Below are 23,347 nucleotides of genomic sequence, written 5' to 3' on the forward strand. Positions count from 1 at the left end.
TGTTGAATTAAAATGTGCAGTTGACATGATGTGCATACTGCAGTGATGTGAGAAAAATGAAGTAGAATATGCAAGGCCTTATGATTCAATAGATTTCACATGAGGCTTTACTGTAGCAAAACTTGCTGGACAGTGATTGGCATATTCCCATGCTTCCTCCTGTTTCAAACTGAAACCGAGCTAGTTAGGTATTCTACTTATGTAATTTTCAGCTTCAGTAAAAGCATCTCCTTCTGGACCGCAGCCATGCCCAAGCACTTTATCAAGATAATGCCCAGGTGTGTGCCATATTTTTTGCCTTCCTACTATCTGAATGGAGATCTCCATGCAAAGGAAACCCAGGTGTATAGGAACTCAGTAAATCCCTCATCTCCAAAACAAATATTTTGGGCTTCTATTTCTCCTACTGAAACAAGAAGTGTAGCAGTCTTTTGTTTCCCTTGATGTCCCGAGGAGTTGAAGATACCCAGGTTCCAAGGAGATACAACCTAAAATGTCTGGGATAGTCCAACACGCTGTCTCATGCCTGAGGCCCTTCTCCTCACTTCATCTGACAAATCAATTCAAATTTTTTTGAATGCGTTGAGGTCCATAGGCCATAAAAAGCACATGGTGATGTTTTAAATGCGTTAAATATTTTAGTATTTTAATTTGTGTAGGTTAATTCTTTCAAGTCATGTTCTGGTGCATACTGCATTTGTGTCTAAGACTGCTTTGGCATGTACTGCATGAGTGCTTTCACTGGCCAAATGCCAACCAGAACATGATAACTGTGATGTGATGCATGTAATGGAAATGAAATGTGCACAGCCAGAAGTACTAAAGTAACTCCAGTAAGAGAAAAAATTCAGTGAATACTTAAAATAGATAATTATAGAATTGTATGCATAAAAGAATGTGGTGTTCATTCTCATGACAAGGTAAGTTTGATCATCAGATGTGGATGATGTTTTCCTGATAAGTATGTTACAATTGAAGTTGAACTTACTAGGTTTGTTTTTTGCCTTTCTTTGTTGATGCAATGATGTCATCATAAATATTAGATTACATTATTTTATATAACTAGCTATATGGTGATATTTTTTATTTTACCAATGAAAAAATTAATTTCATAGGTATGTAAATTAATATTTTCTGGGGAAACAGAATTGATAGAAAAAAACACTAACAAAATGCTGAGTTTAAATGGCTGTTTTGATATGTAGTTTTAGTAAATATTTTCACTTCTGCTTCACTGAATTTATTTCGTTTGGGAAGATGGAGTCCAGTGATACTTTTGGTGCAGCCAAGAGCATTAAGCAAATAGCTGTAATAGACTGGTTTTCTTTTCATTTACAAAGTGTCATGTAACTGGTTAAAATGTCACTGTTTAGAAGCAAGAGAACCAAGCTCTGCTTTTGAAGATCAGTTAGAAAATATTTTAAAGTTTATAAATGGTTGTTCTGTTGTTTTTTGTTTTTCAAACAATTGTGCTTCTTGAAACTGCAGGTTCTTAAAACAGAAGGAGAGGACCTTGTCCCCAGAAGCTATTGGGATACTTTGAGACGTAGCACAAGCCAAGCACTCTTTTCAGACCTTGCGGAGGTATAAAAAAACCTCTCTGGTCTCTGCTCCATAAACAGACTGCTATTTTATTTATTCTGTTCTGATTGCTTTCTTATATTATGCACCTTGTTTCTTCTTTTCCTTTTTTTTAAATTACATTTTTGTTTTAAACCTCAAAGTTCTCAGATCAAATGCGTTTGGTTCTATACAATGTGATAATTGAAGGTTGTCATTTCCAAGAAAAAGCAAAGTTACCTTTTGAAAGAGTTGGAAGATGAAGTCTTCTTCAGTCCTCACTATAAGAAGCATTTTCTAACACTAATAGTCATGGCAGTTCACAACTAGAGAAGTAATTCAGGAAACCTTTGTCATTTAGACGTAGTCTAATAAAATGACAACTTTATTGAAAGTTGTCGCCCTTTAAGCTTTTAATCATTACATCCTTAATGTGCTTTTTATGTATTTTATCAGAGCCAATCTTCACAAAAAGTATAATGCAAAGATTTATTTAATTATTGGAGAAAAACAGGAATGTTTTAAGGTAATCAAAACATTGGTCCATCTTTTTTATATTACACGATCATTGTGGAGGTCTAGAAATACTTCTGAGCTGTCAAATTAATTTCCATAATGCTTTAAATTCTAATAATTCTTGTTTCATGATCTGCTTCTAGATAATGAGTTAGATATTTCTTTATATTTATCATGTCAGAGGGTCAGAAAACCAGATAATTTATGCTTTTCTGTGCCCCACACAATGAGAGTGATAGCTCTGCCGGTAGTGGCATTAAGAACATACAGCAACTCCCCACTGACTCTGGTCTCAGAGTTCCATATTTCCTAAGTGGATCATAATGAGAAAAGAAGAAACTGAAACTGACCTCCAGAGTAAAACAGTCTTTTTCCTTGGTTTGGAAGCAATGTGTGCTTCACATTAAAAGTAATTAGTGTTTTGTCCCTGCTGTTCCTCTGCAGAAGCTATTGAATAACCTGAGGACTTTGATGGATTTATTTCTAATTTCCAGGCTAAATTTACCCATAGTCCCTTTATATCACTCTGCTGTTCATTAATTTTCATAGGGCTTTTTCTCCATTAGTGTTAATCTTCATACTCATGGTTGTGTTTATAAATGCAATCATAGCCCTCTGTTTAAATTTAATTGGATTTTAATTATGGGACAAACAAAATAAGTATTTGATTTTTCTTTTAAGGTAGAACCTACATTTCCTAGGTATCAAATAAGCCTTTTCTGTATTTCTCTCGGCTTGTGTTCATTTGCCCTTCAACAAAACAAAATATGGTGTTACAGAATAGAGTTTTACAACAATATTTATAGTAATATCCATAATAATAACATGTACATAGTAATCTTGCAATAAAGGAGTAGACCCAGCCTATCTTCCCTTGCTTCTACATTGATGAGCTTCTGAATTGTTAATTCAGTTATTAATCCTAATTTATTCCACCAAATTTTAAAATCCAGAATATCAGTGCTCTTGTCTAGACAGATAAGGCGACATAGAGGGGAGAGAAGGCTTCTAATTTCACTGATTATTCAAGACGCTTGGGGCATTGAGCTTTCTGAATGAAATGTCATCCTAGTGTACCATTATTGGGCATTAATTCAATTCCCAGTATAGATGGACTTAAATTTGGTAATGTCTACACACGTTTAATTTGGAGAGAGAGTATCTGATGCCTCAGAGTAGTATCTGTAACTATACTGAAACTGAAGCTTAATAGCAACTATACTTAGTAGTGATTTAAATTCTCTGTAAAGTGTGTAAAAAGCCTGTCTGCTCACTTGTAATCATTTTATGAAGAAAATTCATGTTCTGCATTTTCTCCACTGACAATTTCCCACTTCTCACTGTAATTATCTTTATCTTGCTTGGTTTGGGCCAGCTGGCTTTCATCCATATTCTTATCTCTCCCAGGTACTCTTGCATCTGAATAATATTATAGCTATTTGTAGTAAGAAAGTGATTATAAAGCAAGGTGACACTGGGGTCTGTGTTGTTTCATAGGCTTTTGAGAAGTCTGTATGTAAGTTGAAAAGGAGAGTAAATAAGGTTTGTTGCTATGGGAATCAAAAGGTCTCTTAGGGAGGGTAAAGTTATTTATCACAACTAGTTTTCTCTAGGACAGTGTATAATACTGTTTCTGTTCTTACTAATTTAGCAATTTCACTGTCCTATTGGAATATGGCAGTTGCCACTAAATTCAGTTTTGGGGTTTATTCTTAAGTTACTAAGTGAAACTGGAAATCAGTAGGTTATTTATCACTGTTGGAAAAATCAAGAGCTTGTGGTAAGAAAGCTCTTATTAAATCAAATCATAATATACATACTTAATTACTGGGATATGTTGGTAAAAGTGGAATCAATGCTCATAAGCATTACCTACTTTTAGTCAACCCTTGTTAATCAAGAACTTGAAACTAATTTTGCAGAACATGAAATAAATAGACTTTATGCGGTTCAGGTTAGAAAATAGAAAAGAAGATATTGCCATTATGCAGCAAGTCAATCAAGTGATTGAAACACTTGTCTTCAGACTGTCTCTTTACCTGCATTTGTGTACCAGTTAGTGTAAAGGTAAAGAAAAATGACAATGATTTTATTCTCATTTAAATGACTACAAAATATATTTTATCAAAATTGAGGCTCATATTTGTATACATGGAAACAGGTGAGGCAATTTAATTTGCACTGAAAATAAAATAAATTTTATCATGAAAAATAAATAATAGATTTAAATGATTAAAGCTTCTGGTTTTATCATTTGCCATATAAAAGAGAATTTATTTAATGCTATCAGTGCAGAAGGAGTACAGGAATAGTTTTCAGTTGCCTGCAGTTCTTCAGAGAACCATATTAGGTTGAGTTTCTTCAGTGAGGTTTTTGTTTGGGGTTTTTTCATAGTGAGGCCAACCAAGTGGGAATTGTGAAAAGACTTACAGATTGTAGGTTTTTTTTTTTTTTAAATAGTTCTTTAGATATGGGCGAATGCAACCTAAGACTAAGGTTTTGAAATGTTTTTTCAAGATGAAAGGCTGTAATTTAACATTTGATATCTTTTCGGTGTACTTGAGGGAAATTGTTTGAATGTGCTTAGGGATTTAATTGCTTAAAAGACATAAGAAATCAGGGTATCTGCATTTCAGTATATTGTGTCCTGTAGTGGAGGATAACAATATTAAAAGACAAATAGTGATTACTTTTCTGAATTAGTTTGCTCACTTGAAGAGCAGAGCTATCTTAATTGAAGTGCATGAAATATCTCTACCTCTGTATATACTATGTCATCTTATTTCTCCCTGGAGAAGAATATGAGAATAAAGAGGAAGCTAGAGTACATGAAATGCAATCTTGAGAATCCTAAACTGATTATACTAAAGAACAGAAAAGTCTCTCTCATTTCTTTAGATTGGATGCTGAAAGGAAGGGATTTGTGTTGTTAACTGCCTTGTATTTTTCCTTGTTGTTGATACATAAATACTCTTAATGAATATTACACTTTAGATTTTTTACAAATCAGTATGTAAATTTGAAAATAATATAGTGTATTTTAGAGAATGTAGATGTGAAATGCTTTTTCATATGGTACATGGTTTATCGTGATGTTGAACTATTGCATATTGTTCAAAATTTTTTCCTGGTTTCTTCACCTAGAGTTTCTTTGTCTATTATAAATTTATAGCCTGTTCAATGAAGAAGTAGTCTTAAAGGACTCTTGAGTGTGGCTTGCAGGTTTATGCATGTAGATCTTTATAGAGCTATAAAAACAGTTTTCTGTTTCTATGGTAGATTCCATAGGTTCATAATGTATCATTATAGTGCTAAATTAATACTGTTACATCTCCCAAATATTTGCTGGGTTTCTGTACTATGCCTTGTTTTGTACTGTAACACTAGAATCAGACAAACTTCCTAAAAGCTTGCCTAGGAAGAGCAGAGACTGCTCTCCTACTCTTTGCTTTTCATAAAGTCTTGTCTTTATAAGAAAAATGAGAGCTTGGACGGGAGGTAATTCTAAGCAGGTGCAGTAAGGAGACTAAATACATTACTTTTTAAATTTCTAATTTTGGCAAAAGCATGTTAATTCCAGGAGGACAGTGCCATGTTGGGCTACTGTGGCTTATTCAAGAACCTTATATTACTGAATTATTCTTTAGCTCTTCAGTGTATCAAGGGCTTCTTTTTCAAAGAAGTAAAATCAATGCATATATACAATAGTTAAGGGCAATGAATATGTAGTAAAAAAAGTGGAATATTATGCAATCACTGTACACAGATGATAGTTGCTTCTGTTTGTATTCCTGTTTACAACTTGTGCTATTACAAATGGTCAAAATTAGTTGGCTTTCTCTTCTAATTCTGGCCCTCAAAACCTTTGTTATTTATTAAGGAAAAGATATTAATACATATTCAGAGATCCCAGTCCTGCGCAGAGACCACAACTCGGTACATCAGGAACAGTCTTAAGAGAAGTAATCCAAATATTGCTTCATTATTTAAAAATATTTCATAATTCTGGTGTTTTAAATGTATTTGGGCAATAACATTTAAGATGTAGCTGTCTACAACTTACAGAAAAGAATCATGTAAAGTGCATCTAACTGATGTGATTTTGGAACACAATCCCATACTTACTTTTGAAATATGGAATAAGAGTATATGAACTAATGTACTTTAATTTCTTTGTCATTTCATAGTAGAAGGGAAGCGAGATTGTGTACAAAGGGAGTTATATTTTATGTTTTACCTTAACCGACAAGATTTTTTTTTCCTCACAAGTTTCTGGTTTTATTTTTCATACCTTTTCCCCCTTCATTGCAGCTTCCATTACATCATTCTGTTAGTTTAACTACTTTCTACTAAATGCAATTAACAGCTACTGCTATTTTGTTTGAAAATTGCATGGCAAAATTAATGTAATGGATTGCAATATTAAAATCTTTTTAAAGACTATAAACATTAAATACAAACTCTTTTAATAGAAAAGTCTATTATGATGATAGGCATTCTCAGATTATACTTCTGTATCTGATCCAATCATGGCCTTTAATTTTTTTTATTCTAATATTGAAGCGTGCTGATGATATTACAAGTTCACTATCAGACACTACACTGCTTGTACACTTCTTTGGCAAGAAAGGAAAAGCTGAACTGAACTTTGAAGATTTTTATAGGTGAGTCTCAACTTCATTAATTCCTTGTAAAAAATATTTGTATACTTGTTCTAATTAATGTGTACTGCATTACTATACACATAGCTTATGCAGGTATGTTTATATGGTTTATGTTCCCTTTCTGTGTTATATATACAAAGAGCAAAATAAAACAATAAGTTGCCCAATAATAAAAAGTCCTCTTCCAGTGTTGCTGCAAATTTTAGTTAGTTTGGAGTGGAAAGGTTATACCCCAGTCCTGTCCTTATTTAAGGACACAAACAGTAGAAATACAAAGTATGACAATTTCTTCACATTTTTTTGTGCTTTAGATTTATGGATAACCTGCAAACTGAGGTTCTAGAGATAGAATTCCTTTCCTACTCTAATGGGATGAACACCATCAGTGAGGAAGACTTTGCCCATATTCTCTTGAGGTATACAAATGTGGAAAATACATCAAGTTACCTGGAAAACTTGCGTGGCAGTATTCCTGAAGAAAAGGTAATTGCTTAGCAGTGGACCACAGTGTGCAGTCCCAGTGTCATTAACATGAAAACATAGCTTTGTTGGACTGAATTACTTAGCACCAGGATTTTATTTTGATCATAAACTGCATGCCTGGTTTTTCAGATTACTTGCTGAATAAAATGTAGAAGAGTAAATAGCTTAGAATTATATTCTGTAGGATTTGGCTAGTAGAATTGTTGAAGTTTAGATAGAACATAACAGATACATAGAACAGGTTAAATTGCAAAAACCATAAGACATTAAAAATTTTCTAGCAATGAATTATCAAAAAACCCTCGCTCTCTCTTTCTCTCTTTCTTTCTCTCCTTCTCTTCTTCCTTCCTTCCACTGCCACTGGAGTAGCATCTCCTCAGAAATAACATTACATTTTATCTCATTGTTTTATAGTCTTATTAGTGGATTGCTTGTAATTATTGTTGGGTATGTGGGTTTTTTAATGACTGAAGAGACAGAAATTATAATATAAACAGTAAAGGTCAGGAGGTAGATAGTCCTTAATTTGTTTAACAACAAATACCTTGTCAGAAGTGTATCTGAGACAAATGTAGTAGCAACTATGCATCAGTGATTATCTGTTAAAAGTAGCCCTTCAAACAAGAGATGTTTTGGATATACTTCTTCTGTTTGTGTTTACAGAAGATCAGATTAATCTGTCCTAGAAATCTAACTCTTTCAATAGCTTTATCTTTTAATAGCATTGACAGCAGAGCTTACAAAGAAAAGTAATAAATCAGTTTGAACAGTTTGTTTAGGTTTTGTTTTTATTTGAGGAATGACATTTTAATTTCAGTCTTCACAGTAAGATCAGTCAACTGACCTGATAGAAGCACATCCCAAAAATCAGCAGTTTTCTGTTCAGATACGTGGATTATCTGATTCTTCCTGTGGTTGTACAACAGTTAGGGCCACTGAGTGTTAAATATAGCTGGGAAAGCAGGGCTGTCTCTTTTGACCAGATTAGCTGTCAGATGACATGGTAAGATTGGGGTCAGAGTTCCTGCTCAGTCACCCTTTCCAAGTTCCTGGTCTAGACACTGAGGTACTCAGATCAAACTGCTGTAAAAGGTAGCTGCAGCTTTCAATATTCAGAGCCAAGACAGTGCAATAGAATTGCTATAACTGCATGGTTCCAGATGGAAATCTAAAAAGAAAACCCAAAAACCAGACATTTTGGGTCTTGTGTAGAATCAATAACTTAAGTATCACTTGGGAAACTGAAAAATAATGACAGTTGTAGTTACAGAGAAATACTTTGAATGTCAAAGGTGAAATTAAGTAAATACACAGATACTTTCTTTTGAACACAGGTAGTAGTTTTTGAAGTTCATATCTAAGTCTTACAATGTCAAAGCAAGTATTCCACTGTAGTTTCCTCTTTTTGGTCTCTGGTGGGACCAGCAGTTAAGGAAAACCTCTATGTAGAAAGCTTTGTCACTCAGTTACAAATTTGCCTTTATGCTGTGATCTGGCCATGTCCTGGCACTGGACAGGTGCCAAATATTTTGGTATTTGAGGTATGTCATATGCTATATCTCCATTAAGTGAAGCAAGACATGGCTGTTTTTCATAACTTTGTATCATTAGCTTGGTAAATGTTCTGTCACTACATCTCTTATGCTGGCCACAGGCTTTTAAAAACAGGACTTTGCCTCTTACTGCCATGGAGGTGTTGTTCATATGTTGTTCAAATGTTAGCACTTTTTTGGCTCTTGTCATAACACTATAATTTGAAAATTATAAAATTTGCTCTTTATTTCATGACAGTGATGTGCTGCAATACTAATACTAACCAGAGGATTCCATTCAGAAGAAAAATTAGTTGAGTCTGTAAAGTAATATGCCCATTCTCTCACAGTTGGCAATGTTATCCTTCTGTACGAAGAAGCCCCTAAAGCAGTATGATAATCTTTTATCATATTTTAATCGTGTCAAAATGTTCAGCTGGCGTGCTGCCTGCTCACAGGATGTCTTCCTCCTTTTACTAACTAGATGCCAAGCAGTGATTCATGTAAGCTGGCATCATGAATTACTACAGATATCAGCTCCTGAAGAAAGTCTGTGCATTTTTAGCAGCATTGGTACATTAATCTGAGTTTTCTTTGCTGTAGTAGAATATAATCTGTCCATATAAGTTAAACAGTTAGCTTCCTTTTTTTTGTCATGGTTTAATCCCAGCCAGTGACCAAGCCCCACACAGCCATTTGCTCACTCCCCCACCAGCAGGATGAGGGAGAGAATTGGAAGGGTAAAAGCCAGAAAACCTGAGGTATGAGAAAGAGCAGTTTATTAGAAAAAGCGAAAGTCACGCACACAAACAAGATTTTTGGAGTAGCCTGACCTCTTACACTTATTTTTTGCATGCAGAATTTTTACAGATAAATTAGTGCACATCAAGGATTTGTGAACCTAAAAATGTCAACTCAAGACTTGGGTGGATATTCTCTACAATTGCTGTTTTGCCATAGTACCTGAGGCTCCTGGCTAAGCAATGAAGTTTCACTGATCTAGGAATTTCACAAATGCATGGCAGAGTTACTCCAGTCCCATAGAGTTTTCAGTCTAAACACAGTGTGAGAACTAGAACTTGGACACGCAAATAGTCTCAAATGCAATGAAACAAAAAGACAGTATTGATAATGTTAAATTCTGTTTTTAAGATAAAATTTAAATAAGGTGGTAGTTCTACTTGTGTATATGAAGGTTTCCTCCCAGTTGTGAAGGATCTGCTTGTTGAGAAAAGCAATTCTTGATGGAGATGGGCTAAGCTCTCCAAAGAGTTTATAAATCTTGGCTAGTAGTTAGGTTGGATCACTTGAGCAGGGGTTTACATCTCAAGTGTGTGGAGACCTATTAAATTCTTCTATTATAACAATATTATGCTGCTCTCCATATTTCCACAGTCCTTGCTGTTTCATATGGGTTAGCATCCAACTTCTGCCATCTTCTGGCACAAACCTACATTTACATGTTTCCTGTCTTCCACCATACTATAAAGACTATGTATATGTTTGAGCAGAGACATAGATCAATGTTTTAGTTTGAACATAAAGGCTCACAGGTCTTACTAATTGCCTTCAAGTATATTTTCAGAGACAAGTACTTAAATAGGATAAAAGAATAAAAGCAAATGAAAAAATAGCCAAGAATTATAGTTAAAGGAGTCCAGGGAGATCAAGGTTTGACGCAGAATGCCATTCCATATTCAGAATGGCTGAGACCAGGGGGAATTTTATATAGGCAATGGTCCTGGCTTAGTTCAAAGTCTCATTTTCAGAGGCTTTCAGAATTGATTTAGAGATAGTTGATCAGATGTTTGGATCTCTAACTAAGATGAAAAAACTGCAGAACAAATATTACAAGGAATGAAGATAAACTCTTTTAACAAGAACACTTTCAGTGGAACTTTCACAGAAAATAGTCTAAAGTCTGGTCAAAATGCAATTGGTTTTTTATAAAGCTGGACAAACCCTGCAGTACTTGAAAACCCTCAGCTGAAAAGACTTAGGTGTCTAAATCTGGATATATAAAATTTTCATCCTCAAATACAGGCTTAAGGTAGATCATAACATTTATTTATGAATCCATTCAATGTACTTATATGAGCACATTCACATATATATATAATAGTGGTTTTCAGGTTTCCAGTAGTAAACATACTCCAATGATAATCCAAACCTAAACTTTTTATTCTCAGTATTGACTATCCTGTTGTAATAATCCTGGAAATCTTAAAAATTGCCCTCAGCAATGGAACAGTATTTTCAACTGCTCTGGTGAGAGTTGCTGTTGTGTTGCAGTTGCAGAGAGTAAAGACATACTGCATTCCTCAAGAAACTCCCGTTCTCTACTTCATTGACTTTTACTACAAATACTTTTTTTTTTTTTTAATGAAATTCACATATATAATTGCAAGGTTTGTTTATTCAGTTGTTATTACTACAGAAAATTCTTACAGTGCATATTGTTCTCTTGGTTTTTAGGGTATCACATTTGAAGAATTTAGATCATTTTTTCAATTCTTGAACAATCTAGAAGACTTTACAATTGCAATGCAAATGTATAATTTTGCAAGTCGTTCGATAGGTCAAGGTAAGTATCTATATTTTTTTTAAACCTATTGATAGCCATATAGAACTGTTGACAGAAATGCACTTTTTCACTTTTTTTTTTTTTTTTTTTAATTTCCTAGTTTGTAGTTTTAATGCTTCCAGTAAAAGGCTAAAAATGCTAGGACTCCAGCTTTGAGAGGAAAAGGCTTGGTCATATCATAAGAGATATCATGCAAAGTCATGTAAGTGGTGAACAAGCTGAATGCAGAATAGTTGTCCATCAAATCCTACAATACAAGAGTTAAGAGGCACTTGACACCAATGAGAGATCAGATTAAGGTAAACAAAAGCATTTCTTTACATAGTGAGCATCTGAAACTTGGCCTTCTACAAAGGCTGTAGAAGAAAACAATGTCAGAAGGTCCAAAGAGAGATCAGACAGATTTTTAACAAATCAGTAAGTGAGTACTTAAAGAACCAGGCAAGTATGTACCTACTAAAATCCTTAATAGAACAGTTGTGATGCCTGGGGAACACAAGGTGAGCAACATGCAAAGTGGTCAGACTTGTGTGCTCTCCTCAAATAGCTTCTACTTGGGTCTGACCCTGTAACACCAGCATGGTCCTGCCTCATGCGGCCTTACCTAGGGATTGTATCATTTTCTCTGTGCTCTATTTCATGGGTTCTGTTTTGAGTCAAATAAGTAAATGCCATATATGTAACAGGTTTAATTATATGATTTTCTAATTTTGTTACTGCACACAGTACAGTATATGGACTATTACCTTTTTTGTAAAATAATTGGCACCATTATATATAATTTTATTAATTTTGTGAATTTCATTATATGTCATTTTATATCAGTTAAGACCTACTTGGTTTAGAACTGTGAAATGCAGTCCTAATTTTCACTTTGTCATATTTTTGAGTATGTAAATGTGAAAATTCGAATTAAAAGTTTACTTATATTTCATAATATGCTGTTCACAAAGTACCCTTAAATTCACATTTTAAAATTTTTTCCTGGTGTTCTCCTTATGCAGATGAATTCAAGCGTGCTGTGTATGTAGCCACAGGTGTGAAGCTCTCACCACATTTGGTGAACACAGTGTTCAAGATTTTTGATGTTGACAGAGATGACCAGTTGAGTTATAAAGAATTTATCGGCATTATGAAAGACAGACTCAATCGAGGGTTTAGGGTAAGGATTCTAATTTTTATAGTTATCTTAGTGGACTTTGCTACTTACCACTACTTTAGCATCTGTAGCACCTGTAGATTTCAAACCAGCAGTGCATATGTTTAAAGACATACAGTTTATGACTTACACTTTAAGACATACATTTATAGAAATACTGAAGCAATTTGTAAGATAAAATCCTTGTTAAATTCTTCTTCATTTTTTTTTTGTTAGAAAGCAATACTTAGAGGACGTGATGTACCTTTATAATGTGCAAACCAAATAGGAGATGAGACATCCCCTGTATACTGTCATTTCTTCTGTATTGCGTGATTAATAGGTTAGCATTAAGAATTTTAACAACGGCAGCAATTATTTCTGTATTGCTTGCAGAGAAAAGAGAATTTGTCTTTTTCAAGCTCAAGAAGTTAAGTTAAAGGTCAACTCTTCTAAAACATCATATATAATACCAAGTGCTCATAATGACAGTTCAAAAGAGTTGCAGCAGAAGGTAGTTTTAATTTTCAAATAAAAATTAGTGAAGTGGTGCTGAACAATTCTGTGTTCTAGTTCACGGCTGATTTTAATAATTAAACCCTTAATCTAATACTCAATTATAATAAGCTAGAGGGCAGGAAATTACTTGCAGTCTTTTTTTTTTCTTCATATGACAGGTGTTAACGTTTTTAACTAAATGTAAAATGGTGTTCTAACTAACAATCTTATTACTTTATTGCTTAGAGATAAACTGTATTATGATTCCTAAAGTCACATTTCAATATGTTATTTCTGTAATTTTAGTTAATTGTAGTTAGCTTTCTAAATGTAACTTTAGAACTTTCTGTGGTGTTGAGTCTAATAGTTTACTTGTTATTTCTGTAATATTATGATCAAACATAAAATGTGGATAACAACCCCTGTATTTGTCACAAACTTAATTTCCTTGTTGGTCCTCAATTCCTTATATTATGGTGTGGTAATGATGATTGCTTCACAATCGTTTCAAGCTGTTCAGCTGTATGTTTTAATTGTTTACTAATTGTAAATGTGCAGTGTATGTTAATTTAACCAGCAAAAAGTCTGCTTACTAAGTAATTCTTGTATTTATTACATGTTCCTATTTCACAAAATGCATGACAGAAATCACATATAATTTTAAGAATCTATATCATCCAGCTATTCAGTCTTACATATATATCTTGCTTTTCCCTTGACCACTATAAAATATTCCAGTGGACTGTAAAAGAACTATAAAGAATAGTCAATATTCAGAAGAATGACACAGTCTTTCCTAAATTACAATTCTAATTTAAGTTAAATACTAGAGATCTCCTGAATTAGGAGACAATTGTGATTTGGCCCTGTAATTCAGTTAAATGCATTCTCTTCACTAATCAGTAGTATTCCAAGACATTACAGTAGTAAACTGAGAAATTACAATTTCCAGTAAGTTTTCATAAGTGTCAAACAAACCATTTTTTCCAAGAGTTGATAGCAGTAAAAATTCTGCAAAAATTTGCCTTCATAAAAAAATACTGCAAAAATTTTGCCTTAATAAACACCCCCCACCCACGGCAGTCTTGGTTTAGAATGAAAAGTAGATAATGCTTTAGAACCTTTTTCCCAGAATAAATTGGTGGAAAGTGTTATTAATTTCTTCCTATTGTTTGTATGTTAAAAGTTGCACAGTATTTAATGTGTCCAAAACAAGTAAAACTTTGCCCTCTTGCTCCTACAATGTGGAGGACTTAAATGTCATCTTATGCTAAATCAAAACTAACAAATGACTAACCTTTTCTTTATCAATAACTGTGTTTTGAATCCATGTGAAAATTCAGTCAGTATCATTATACAGATAAAAGATCGTAACAGCTTCAGCTTAGTCAGTATTTTGTAGCAACATAGAAATCTTGGCCATGAGAAGTCTGAACCACTTTATGAATTATAAATGCCTGATTTTAATTTCAAGTATTCCACAATTAATGTCTTCCAATTAATGTAGTATCTGATTATCTCACTAAAAAAATCCCAAAATAACAGTTAGGCCTGTGATTTGAAGTACAATTTTACAATTAACGTCCTGTACTTAGCAATTCTACCTTTTTAAAAGTTGTTTCACTAATTGTGTTTGCCCAGAATCTTGAGGCCATTACAGGATTTGGTACTGGGACCATGTATTTTGGGAAAGGGCATTTTGTGGTTATATAATCAGACTAAAGTGAACCTATTTAAGAGCAAAGAGTCACACAAGTCCAATGAAAATGCAGTTCTGAAACATCAGTCAGTATGTAGAAGGTTTGTCCTCTTCAAAAGCTTAGCCTTGAACTTAAAAACTTCAGGAGAGTCAGGTACTACCTCTTATAGGAACACAACAAATGTTCATTTTAATACAAATTTTAGGTACAATTTTGTAAAAGTAAATGTCTTAAAGACTTCACCAAATGAAATTTCTCTTTTTCTGCAATTTTGTAGCACAACCTGAAACCTTGTTTTTGTTTTAGTAGTTTGAAGCCAACTCATATGTTAAGCTGCCATCAAGTGGTCAGTCAGAGTATTGCTAAAAACTTATTAAAAATGGTCAAAAATGAAAAGCTTTTTTTTGTTTACTGTTTACTTAAAATCATTATTTTCCTTTCTTTTTCAAATTTAAAAATATATAAGAAGATTCCCTTTCCTTTACAAATTCTAATTTGTAAACCAGAAGATTTGGAGATTAATGACTAAATGCTAAACATTTTGCGTAACACATACTGTACTGTATCTCCTAGCTATTTGTCAATTAAAGCCATTTTTTTGTATTTTCATGATACCGTTGTCTTATGCTTACCCCTGGCTGCCTTCATGCGTTGTCTGCATCTGCACACTTCTCCATCTTCTGCTCCACAGGGCTACAAACCTATACAGAGGTACACTACTTTCAAATCCTGCGTGAGGAAGGAGCTCTATAGCAGATAAATGACGGTATGTGTTAGCCACCAGTCTGAGTGTGCTGGCATGCCTGCAGGAATGGCTGAATGTTGAACTGTCACTGCTTTGTTTCCTGTTCCAAAACTCAGGAATAGGTTATATGGCCGCAAGCAATGTAGTAGCTCAAGGCATCACGTTGTGTTTTTGACTGAAGCAATAGTATTTTATCCTGTAGTTGATAATGACTGACTCACATTGTCATTGTTCTGTGAGCCAGCTGTGATTTTGTATTGTGTTTGAAATTAGAAAAAGTATTTTTTCATAGTTTCTGTTGCTGTTCTCTGTCTGTCCCATTATCTCTTTTTAAGTAATTTCTCAGGTACCTATAGCTAATAAGTATTTACCAAGGAAGATTGTAGAGGCAGATTTTTCTGACTTTTAGTGACTTCTTTCTACTTTGCTTTATATTGCTACATTCTTGAAAGCAATCATGTATTTTTGCCTCAATTAATGCTGTACCAGCAATTTTGAAAAATCAGCACTGTGTTCACACGTAATCATCATGGCCCTTTACACATATCCACTACATGAACATCCATTTGTACAGTTCAATTGTACTGGGGATTTCAGTGTAAAACTGAGGTGTGCCTATTCTGTAGCTGTGTTGTGAAACTGTTTGTCACACAGGGGACAAACTGCGTTAGTAGACATTTCTCCTCTTACATAAAGGAAGAGTTTGTTCCTTTGCAATTTAAGGGTTTTTCCTGTTTCTGTGTAAAGACTTTGCAGGAGTTGCTCTGAAGGCTGTTGGCTTCCAGATGTTATTTTTACAGAGGGGAGGAGCAAAGAGCACACCATGACAAGCAAGGCCCCATGGCCAGTGGTCTGCTCTGAGTGACCCTGTGAGGAGTCCAGCACATCTTGTGCTCCTGTGCCAGGAGGGTTTGACTGTCATTCCCCTGCTGGTTTTAATTCTGAGGCACAATATTAAGCTGAGACTTTTTGTTCAATACTATACCCTAATACTGAAGCATTGTACTAATATATGAGGGACAGAAGAGGAAATTTGATCTTAACAGAGCGTCTGGTTTCTCCACATTACTAATGGGAAGTGTAAATGACTAATAAAGTAGTTTATACTTTTTAAATTTTAATATTTCAGTAATCCAAGTCACTAGTCACATGAGAGGAAGTCATGGCTTTAGTTTAATTTTATGTAACTTTGTACATTTGAAACGTTTGACTTTTTGATCAAAGATTCCTTTCTTCTTTTCTCATGTATTTTTAAAGATACTTATTAGGAGTACTTTGTCTTTCTGTCAAAACCCATATTGTAGTTTCATGTTAAGTATTATTTAAACTGTAAACTTTTCAAGATGTGGAACAGCTCTTACAGGAAACTGCCAAAATGTTCCACAGTCATGATGCTTCCCTAATAATTTCAGTGAAGGATATGTGACCAAGTGGAAGAAAATGCAGCGACACAAAGGAATCCAGTATCTAATTAACAAACCTAATAAAATTATTTTGGTGACAGCAAGTGAGACTGTGGTAAAAGTATCAAGTATACATATATCAACATCTTGTCAGATCTAAATTCAAGCACTAAATAAATTAATTCTTATGCTGAGATGATGTAAACTGGAAAAAATGTACCATGGAGATTTGTAAGGGTTTTATAAATCTCCAGAGATGTTATTCATTCTGTATAAAGTCATTCTCAAAAAAATTATAGTACATCTACACTACCCATTTGGAGACAGAAGAAACCAGGTTAGTTTTCAGGGCATGGACTTGGCTACAGGCAAGCGTCACTGAGTTAATGTAGAGGCTGCTAGGTATTTACTCTGCCCTTCTTCCCACCTGGAGCTCCTGGATGTAACAAAAATTTTTTATGTACTATAATCAAGTCTGCTTCAGTAGTAGGTCTGTATAAAATATCTGTTGCCTGTGCACTGAAGACTACAGTGTAAGCCTTGTATATATAAAATTCTCTCTTCCCTGCTGACACGTTAGTTTGCTATTGCTCTCCAGTTGAGCAACTGCTTCTTGTCTCTTACCACAAGTCAGAATCACAGAATTGTTAAGGTCTGAAAAGACCTCTGAGATCAAGCCCAGGTGTTACAGTGATGTTACCAGCTGTTAGCTATTAAGTTCCTTTTTGTACAAAGCATTGCATAACTCATAATATTTCTTCAGATTTGCTGTAAACTTCTACTAATGGAAATGGAAACTTTAGCCAAGGCATGTGAAGGGATTTGGCAAAAGTACTGTGGAGTAGAATAGAAATAGTTCTGTCTTTGCCATACATTGTGGAGTGAAAGTCGATTTTGCATAATTCTAAAAACCATTATTTTCCATTTAGTTTATAAATTGAAAAGATAATAAAAATTGAATCATTGGTGATTTGAAATTGAACAATTTCAATAGGTAATTAAATTTCAGTCTGATGTTCAAAGAAGCACATAAATACATAACATACAAAAATCAGCTGCAACTACATCCCACAGTTAGGTGCAGTACAACTACTATTAATTTTACTTTTTTTCCAAATATAAATGTACAGTTCATTGTGCTTTGAAAAACTGTGCTTTTCTCTGGTAAATGTAGAACTCTGGTGAAGGAGATTAAGGTACTTGGCATGCTTGCCATAGATGATACCCTACTGTGAATCTGCACTCTGACAAGCAATAAACAGCACATTGTGCTCTACATCACATATCTCTAAAATGCACTAATGCCATTACTCCACAGTGTAAAGAATGTTGTACCCTTATAATAAATAATGCAAATTTCTCCTTGGGCAGCAACTGTACAAGCTGTGTGTGGTCCCTGCAGGGCACACAGCCTGACTCGGCATTGGCAGGTACTCCTTTGCATACACTGCAGGGAGAACTGAAAAACATGTTTGTAGAGAACTGCCTGACAGAGCACAGAGGAGAGCTCTGTTTTCAATGTCTTGTGGAAGGATTATCTAGGAAATTTCTAACAAAGCCCTTTCAAAGTTAATTTCCAAAAAGGGATGCTAGAGACCAACTTAAGAAGGGATTCAAGTCCATCTAAAGTACTGTTTGCTAAACTATTCATGTGCTCAGTAACTGTAATAGATACTTAGACCATAACTGTGATTTTATTGACTACTGAAATAATGAAAGTAATTATTACATCACAAATGTAAATCTAGAAATTAATTTCTATGTACTAGTAATTTTCTGAGAGTCTTAAGATTTTTTAAATTAAAATAATTGATTTCTAGATGTTCTGAATATAGTGGGTTTTCAAAATTTCTGATTAAAAGCTTTTAGGAGGTAATGGTTAATAGCTGAAAATAGTACCTTGAGACTGAGTGAGGAAAGAAATTTATTTTGAAAAAGACATGGAAAACTGAAGCATAGATTCAGAACCTCATTTCTAGCCATTTTAACTATAAATTGCTGTCTTCTGTAAACACTTCATTCTGTCAAGTGAGATTAAATTTTCCATGTAGCTAATATTTTTAAAGCTTTTTATTTCTAAACTTTCCTAGTACACAGCAATTGAATAAATCTAGTGTAAAAGACAACTTAAAAAAAAAAACAAACTAGAGGCTGTTGCTTACTGTTTGAAGAGACTTTTGGTCACCTCTTCTCTAAAGCAGAGAGGTGAAAAGTGTGTGATTAGGCACACCTTCCTGACTCATCTTACAAAAGTAATTGGAAATTGCAGAACTTGGGCTTTTGATCCTAAACCTGACAAGAAGCTTAAAAACGTACATGGATACTGTGGGAGGAGAATGTTGCAACCTAAAGCATTGCAGAACGTGTGGACAAGCTGTTCCTTCTGTGGATTTGGTACACTGAGAGTAGATACAACAACAGTGCATACATTAGAAATAAGTAAATGAACAGTCAGTGTATTTCAGCATTTCTTTTAATCACTTTCATGAATATTTCTCTGAACTTGTTTCATAAAAAAAATAAATTCATATCTTAAAGCACAGGTTAATAAACTGAATATGCTTTTGTTAAACAATGCACTGCAATTTGCAAGTTACACATTTTTTCATGAGATTGACTATAAATATCAGCTAAATTTTGCATTCATGTAAGTATGGTGTCCAATATTTCATTTATAGTATAATACTGTGGATTAAATTGTGTTCTGAATATCTACAACTTCTTTATAAACTTCTGTGCTTTTTAATTAAACAAGATGAGGGATAAGAATAAATAGATGTAGGCTTCAGTGTCTAATGGTGGATTTTAATGTACTGCAGTGTGGCAATTTCTTTAACATCTTGACTCAGTTCAACCAAAACAAGGTATTGGACAGTCTCACCATGTGTCCTGGTTTTAGCTAAGAGTGAGTTAATTTTCTTCCGAGTATCTGCTATGGTGCTGTGTTTTAAATATAGGATGAGAATACTATTGATGACACACTGATGTCCTGGTTCCTATGAGCAGTGCTTACACAGAGTCAAGGACTTCTCAGCTCTTCACCCCACCCCACCTGTGAGGAGGCTGGGTGTGCACAAGGAGTTGGGAGGGGACACAGCCAGGACAACTGACCCCAGCTGGCCCAAGGGATATTCCACACCATGTGGCATATGCTCAGCATATAAACTAGGAGGAAAGTGGCTTGTTTCCTCAGTTGTTCTAATTCTTAGTATCTCTCCATTTATTTTTTACACTTACTATGCAAATAGACTTGTGGAGTTAGGAACAGTGGAAGAAATAATGAGATCCAGTGATAACTACAGAGAGCATAGAGCACAGAGCAGTGAATCTCTCAGGCCAGCCCTTGGCCAGTTTTTCTCTCCATTCAATGGATAACTATTCTTGTTGCAGAACTACAATTCAGGATTAAGTTAATCTAAAATATAAAAGCTTTTATGTCATCTGCCCATATGGTGTTTGGCTTTTGCTAGTGCCTCAGTTTAATGAACATCAGTAATTTTCTGTGCTTTTTGTTTGGTGTCACAGGTGAAGTTTTTAGTACAGTGTCAATACAAAGAAGCAAGGAACAAAACTAGAGAGGGAGCTGGACATACCTGAATAAAGAGGAAATATTTTCTTGCATCTTTTAATATAAATAGGCTATTTGTTGAATGCTAATTGTGTGCTGTGAGGTGAGGATGCCTTTTGAATACTTAACCTATGTATGGATTTATAACTTTCATTTTATAGAAGTAAATGTAATCTCTCATTATTTTAATATTAAAACATCTATCTAGTATGTATGAGTCTGAATAAAATTTAAGGTAGAATTAATGAATTTAGTGAATGGTATCTTTTTTCCAATTGTATGTTTTTCACTTTTCACAGGAGACTCCGAAGTATGGTTGGAAGGAATATTACTCTTGTGTGATGACTGTAACCAGTGAGCATCTCAGAGATCTATGGAAGCAATTTCGGAGACAAGATATGCTGAGATAAAGGAAGAAAGCAGGATTATCTGCACTGGCTAGAATTATTTATTCCCATGAATTCTTAATGAAGAACAAACTAACCCAGGTGAATGGTGAATCTTCCAGCTGCAGTAGAAAACACAGGACTTCTTTTCCACTTAGTGTAGTGATCATCAACTGCTTTTCATTATGTATTTTATTTAACTGATGAACTAACTATGCCATGTGAGTGGGAGAAGCCTTCTTTTGTAAGAACATCTTTTGAATATTATTTTTATTATTTTGAGATAAATTGTCATTTAAAGGGAAACAAAAATAAGTCTTACACCTGGTCAAGAAGACGTTTGGCATTGAAGAGAAACTGCCTGCATCAGCTTAGACTGTGAATTCACTTTCAGGTGAGCACTATTAAAAGTTGGTGCTAAACTGAAAATGAGACTACATTAAGTAGCATAACAATTACATATGAGTTGAATGGACAAATTAAACTCTTAGAGGCTGTTGTTTTACAAAGAGTAAAGCTGTTACGATTAAAATGTGAACGATAGGTATTTACCTAGGAAAAGTACTGTATGAACTATAATGTTCAGATTCTCCAAGTCTTATTATAATGTTTATGAATTTATCCTTTAAAAATAGTACAGATTTTAAGATGTCTTACAAGCAGTGTGTCAAAGAAAAGTCAAAATGTTCAAATTCATGTAGCACACACTTTGTAATATTTATTATAAATTTTATTGCCATACACTGGTATGTTTCTGGTAGAGTACAAATTCATGTGTTTCTTGTGAATAGTGCACTTTTATATGAAGTGGCACTGAGTAGAAATTATAGTTGTCTAATTTGCTACTCTGGAATGCCATATCTGAAAACTAGATAAATAGCTTGTGTTTGTGTCAAACAAAAAACAAAACAAAACATGAATGCATGCACAGTACAGAACAACACTATGTAATATTATTTTAATATTACTTGTTTGCTATCCAGCAGCAGCATTTTTCCTTACTCCCTATTAACATTATTGTTAGGCAGCAGGAATTAAATCCACACTAACAAGAACACATATTTTTTACGCCCTTAAATCTTGAAAAGATTTACTGGATATTGAATAAATCTGTATCTGTTTAGGAAAAGACTGTGCCATTAAATAATTCTACCTGAATAGGCACACACTTGAACTAATGTCAATAAATTGTCATCAGAAGCAGAAATATTTGGTAGTCAGACAATCAAAACAGAACTAAAATAATGCTTTTAAACATCTCACTACTCCAAATGATGAAATAAAACTTTTTAAAATTTTGTTCAGTGCACATGTTGCTCAATTACCATCTTATATGTCATGTGAGTAGATGTATGGTGTCTGTGTAACAGAGCACCTAAGTTTTGAAATGCTTAATTTCTAGTAAGACATATCTCTGGTAGAAAAATCAAAACAAAATTAAAAGGAAGCTTTTTTAAAGAAATTCCACACTGTGAATTGTAGAAAAAAATATGTCCTAAGTATGGCTTTTTTCTGAAAAAAAAAAAAATACCAAAACCCAGGCCAGTTCAGAAAACTATCAAAGGATGATACTTCAGTTAATATTTCATGATAAATAAATTCAAAATTTCCACCTTGGTGTCCTTAAACTATTGACAGCAAGAAATAAATTAAATAAATTGAGATAAAGGTTCTTGAATTGACACAGCAGAACTCAGATAAGCTGCAGTCCCTCTGTGATCATTTAGGGAATCAGCTGTATTCAATGTATCGTCTCAGTATGCAAAACTGTCTCACTGCTTCTTGTCAGCACATGCAAAACCCAGTTTGCTACTTCAGTGGTGAAGGACAAAGAAAAAAGAAAACACTGGGAGTCACTGAAGGGGTTCCCATCCTTCCTTTTCATTCATGACTGCCCACTCACAGTGACCTCCCCTTGAAGGAAGCAGCTGTATCGTCATCATTTTGCTGCTCCACTGCCCTAGGCAATAGTGCATTTTGCTTTTATGGCTGGCTTGAAGCAATTTTAACATTTTTCTATATATTTCCTATCTATAGTTACTTACTATAAAATAAAATGTGAAAGTGTCAGATTAGTTTTTAAGACTATTTTTTCTTCATGTTTATTAATATTATTTAATATAAATATGAATATATACATATAATATTCCTGTTTATTTCAAAATAAATGCACTTGAAACTAATTTTCTTTGCAGTGGATGTAATTCAAACTATTTTGTCATAATAATCTTTTTTTTTTTGTAACATAAATATGTAAGTGCTTTGAATTTGAGCATCTTGCCATGACAAAAAAATAGTCTTGTTTTCTTCTTTAGTCGTCTCTTTATATAGCTTCACTTTTCAGCCACAGAATTCTGCATAAAAGACCTGAAAATGCAAGCACAGGTGAAAGCATGGCACGGTAATGGCACATGCCATCTGCTGTAGAGGCACCCCTTGGATAAGCAGCAGTCACTGGGCTTAATAAAACCATATTAAAAATCTGCAAAATTCCTGGCAGCACAGAAGATGTATATGCTGCAACTAAATTATGTGAAAAGTTGTGTAAATTAAGGCTTTGTTTAAGAGCA

At 34.1% G+C, this 23,347-nt stretch overlaps 1 protein-coding gene across 5 annotated transcripts in view; it reads left to right on the plus strand.

Annotated features, from left to right (window-relative positions):
• The window catches only part of MICU3 (mitochondrial calcium uptake family member 3), a 52,418-nt gene extending 29,457 nt beyond the window's left edge, over positions 1 to 22,961 (plus strand). For 2 of the 5 annotated variants that reach the window (XM_053941240.1, XM_053941241.1), the window contains 7 exons: positions 1,489 to 1,584; positions 6,640 to 6,740; positions 7,052 to 7,223; positions 11,231 to 11,339; positions 12,344 to 12,501; positions 15,367 to 15,441; positions 20,691 to 20,779. In XM_053941240.1, coding sequence (XP_053797215.1) covers positions 1,489 to 1,584; positions 6,640 to 6,740; positions 7,052 to 7,223; positions 11,231 to 11,339; positions 12,344 to 12,501; positions 15,367 to 15,435 — 705 coding nt within the window. In that variant the 3' untranslated portion in view covers positions 15,436 to 15,441; positions 20,691 to 20,779. Of the gene's footprint in view, positions 1 to 1,488; positions 1,585 to 6,639; positions 6,741 to 7,051; positions 7,224 to 11,230; positions 11,340 to 12,343; positions 12,502 to 15,366; positions 15,442 to 20,690 lie in introns of all 5 variants that reach the window. The other 3 variants (XM_053941238.1, XM_053941239.1, XM_053941242.1) reach the window with 2 other exon arrangements.
• Positions 22,962 to 23,347: the final 386 nt, after the last annotated feature.

Source organism: Vidua chalybeata, chromosome 4 (genome assembly GCF_026979565.1).
Source record: "Vidua chalybeata isolate OUT-0048 chromosome 4, bVidCha1 merged haplotype, whole genome shotgun sequence".
Lineage (NCBI taxonomy): Eukaryota > Metazoa > Chordata > Aves > Passeriformes > Viduidae > Vidua > Vidua chalybeata.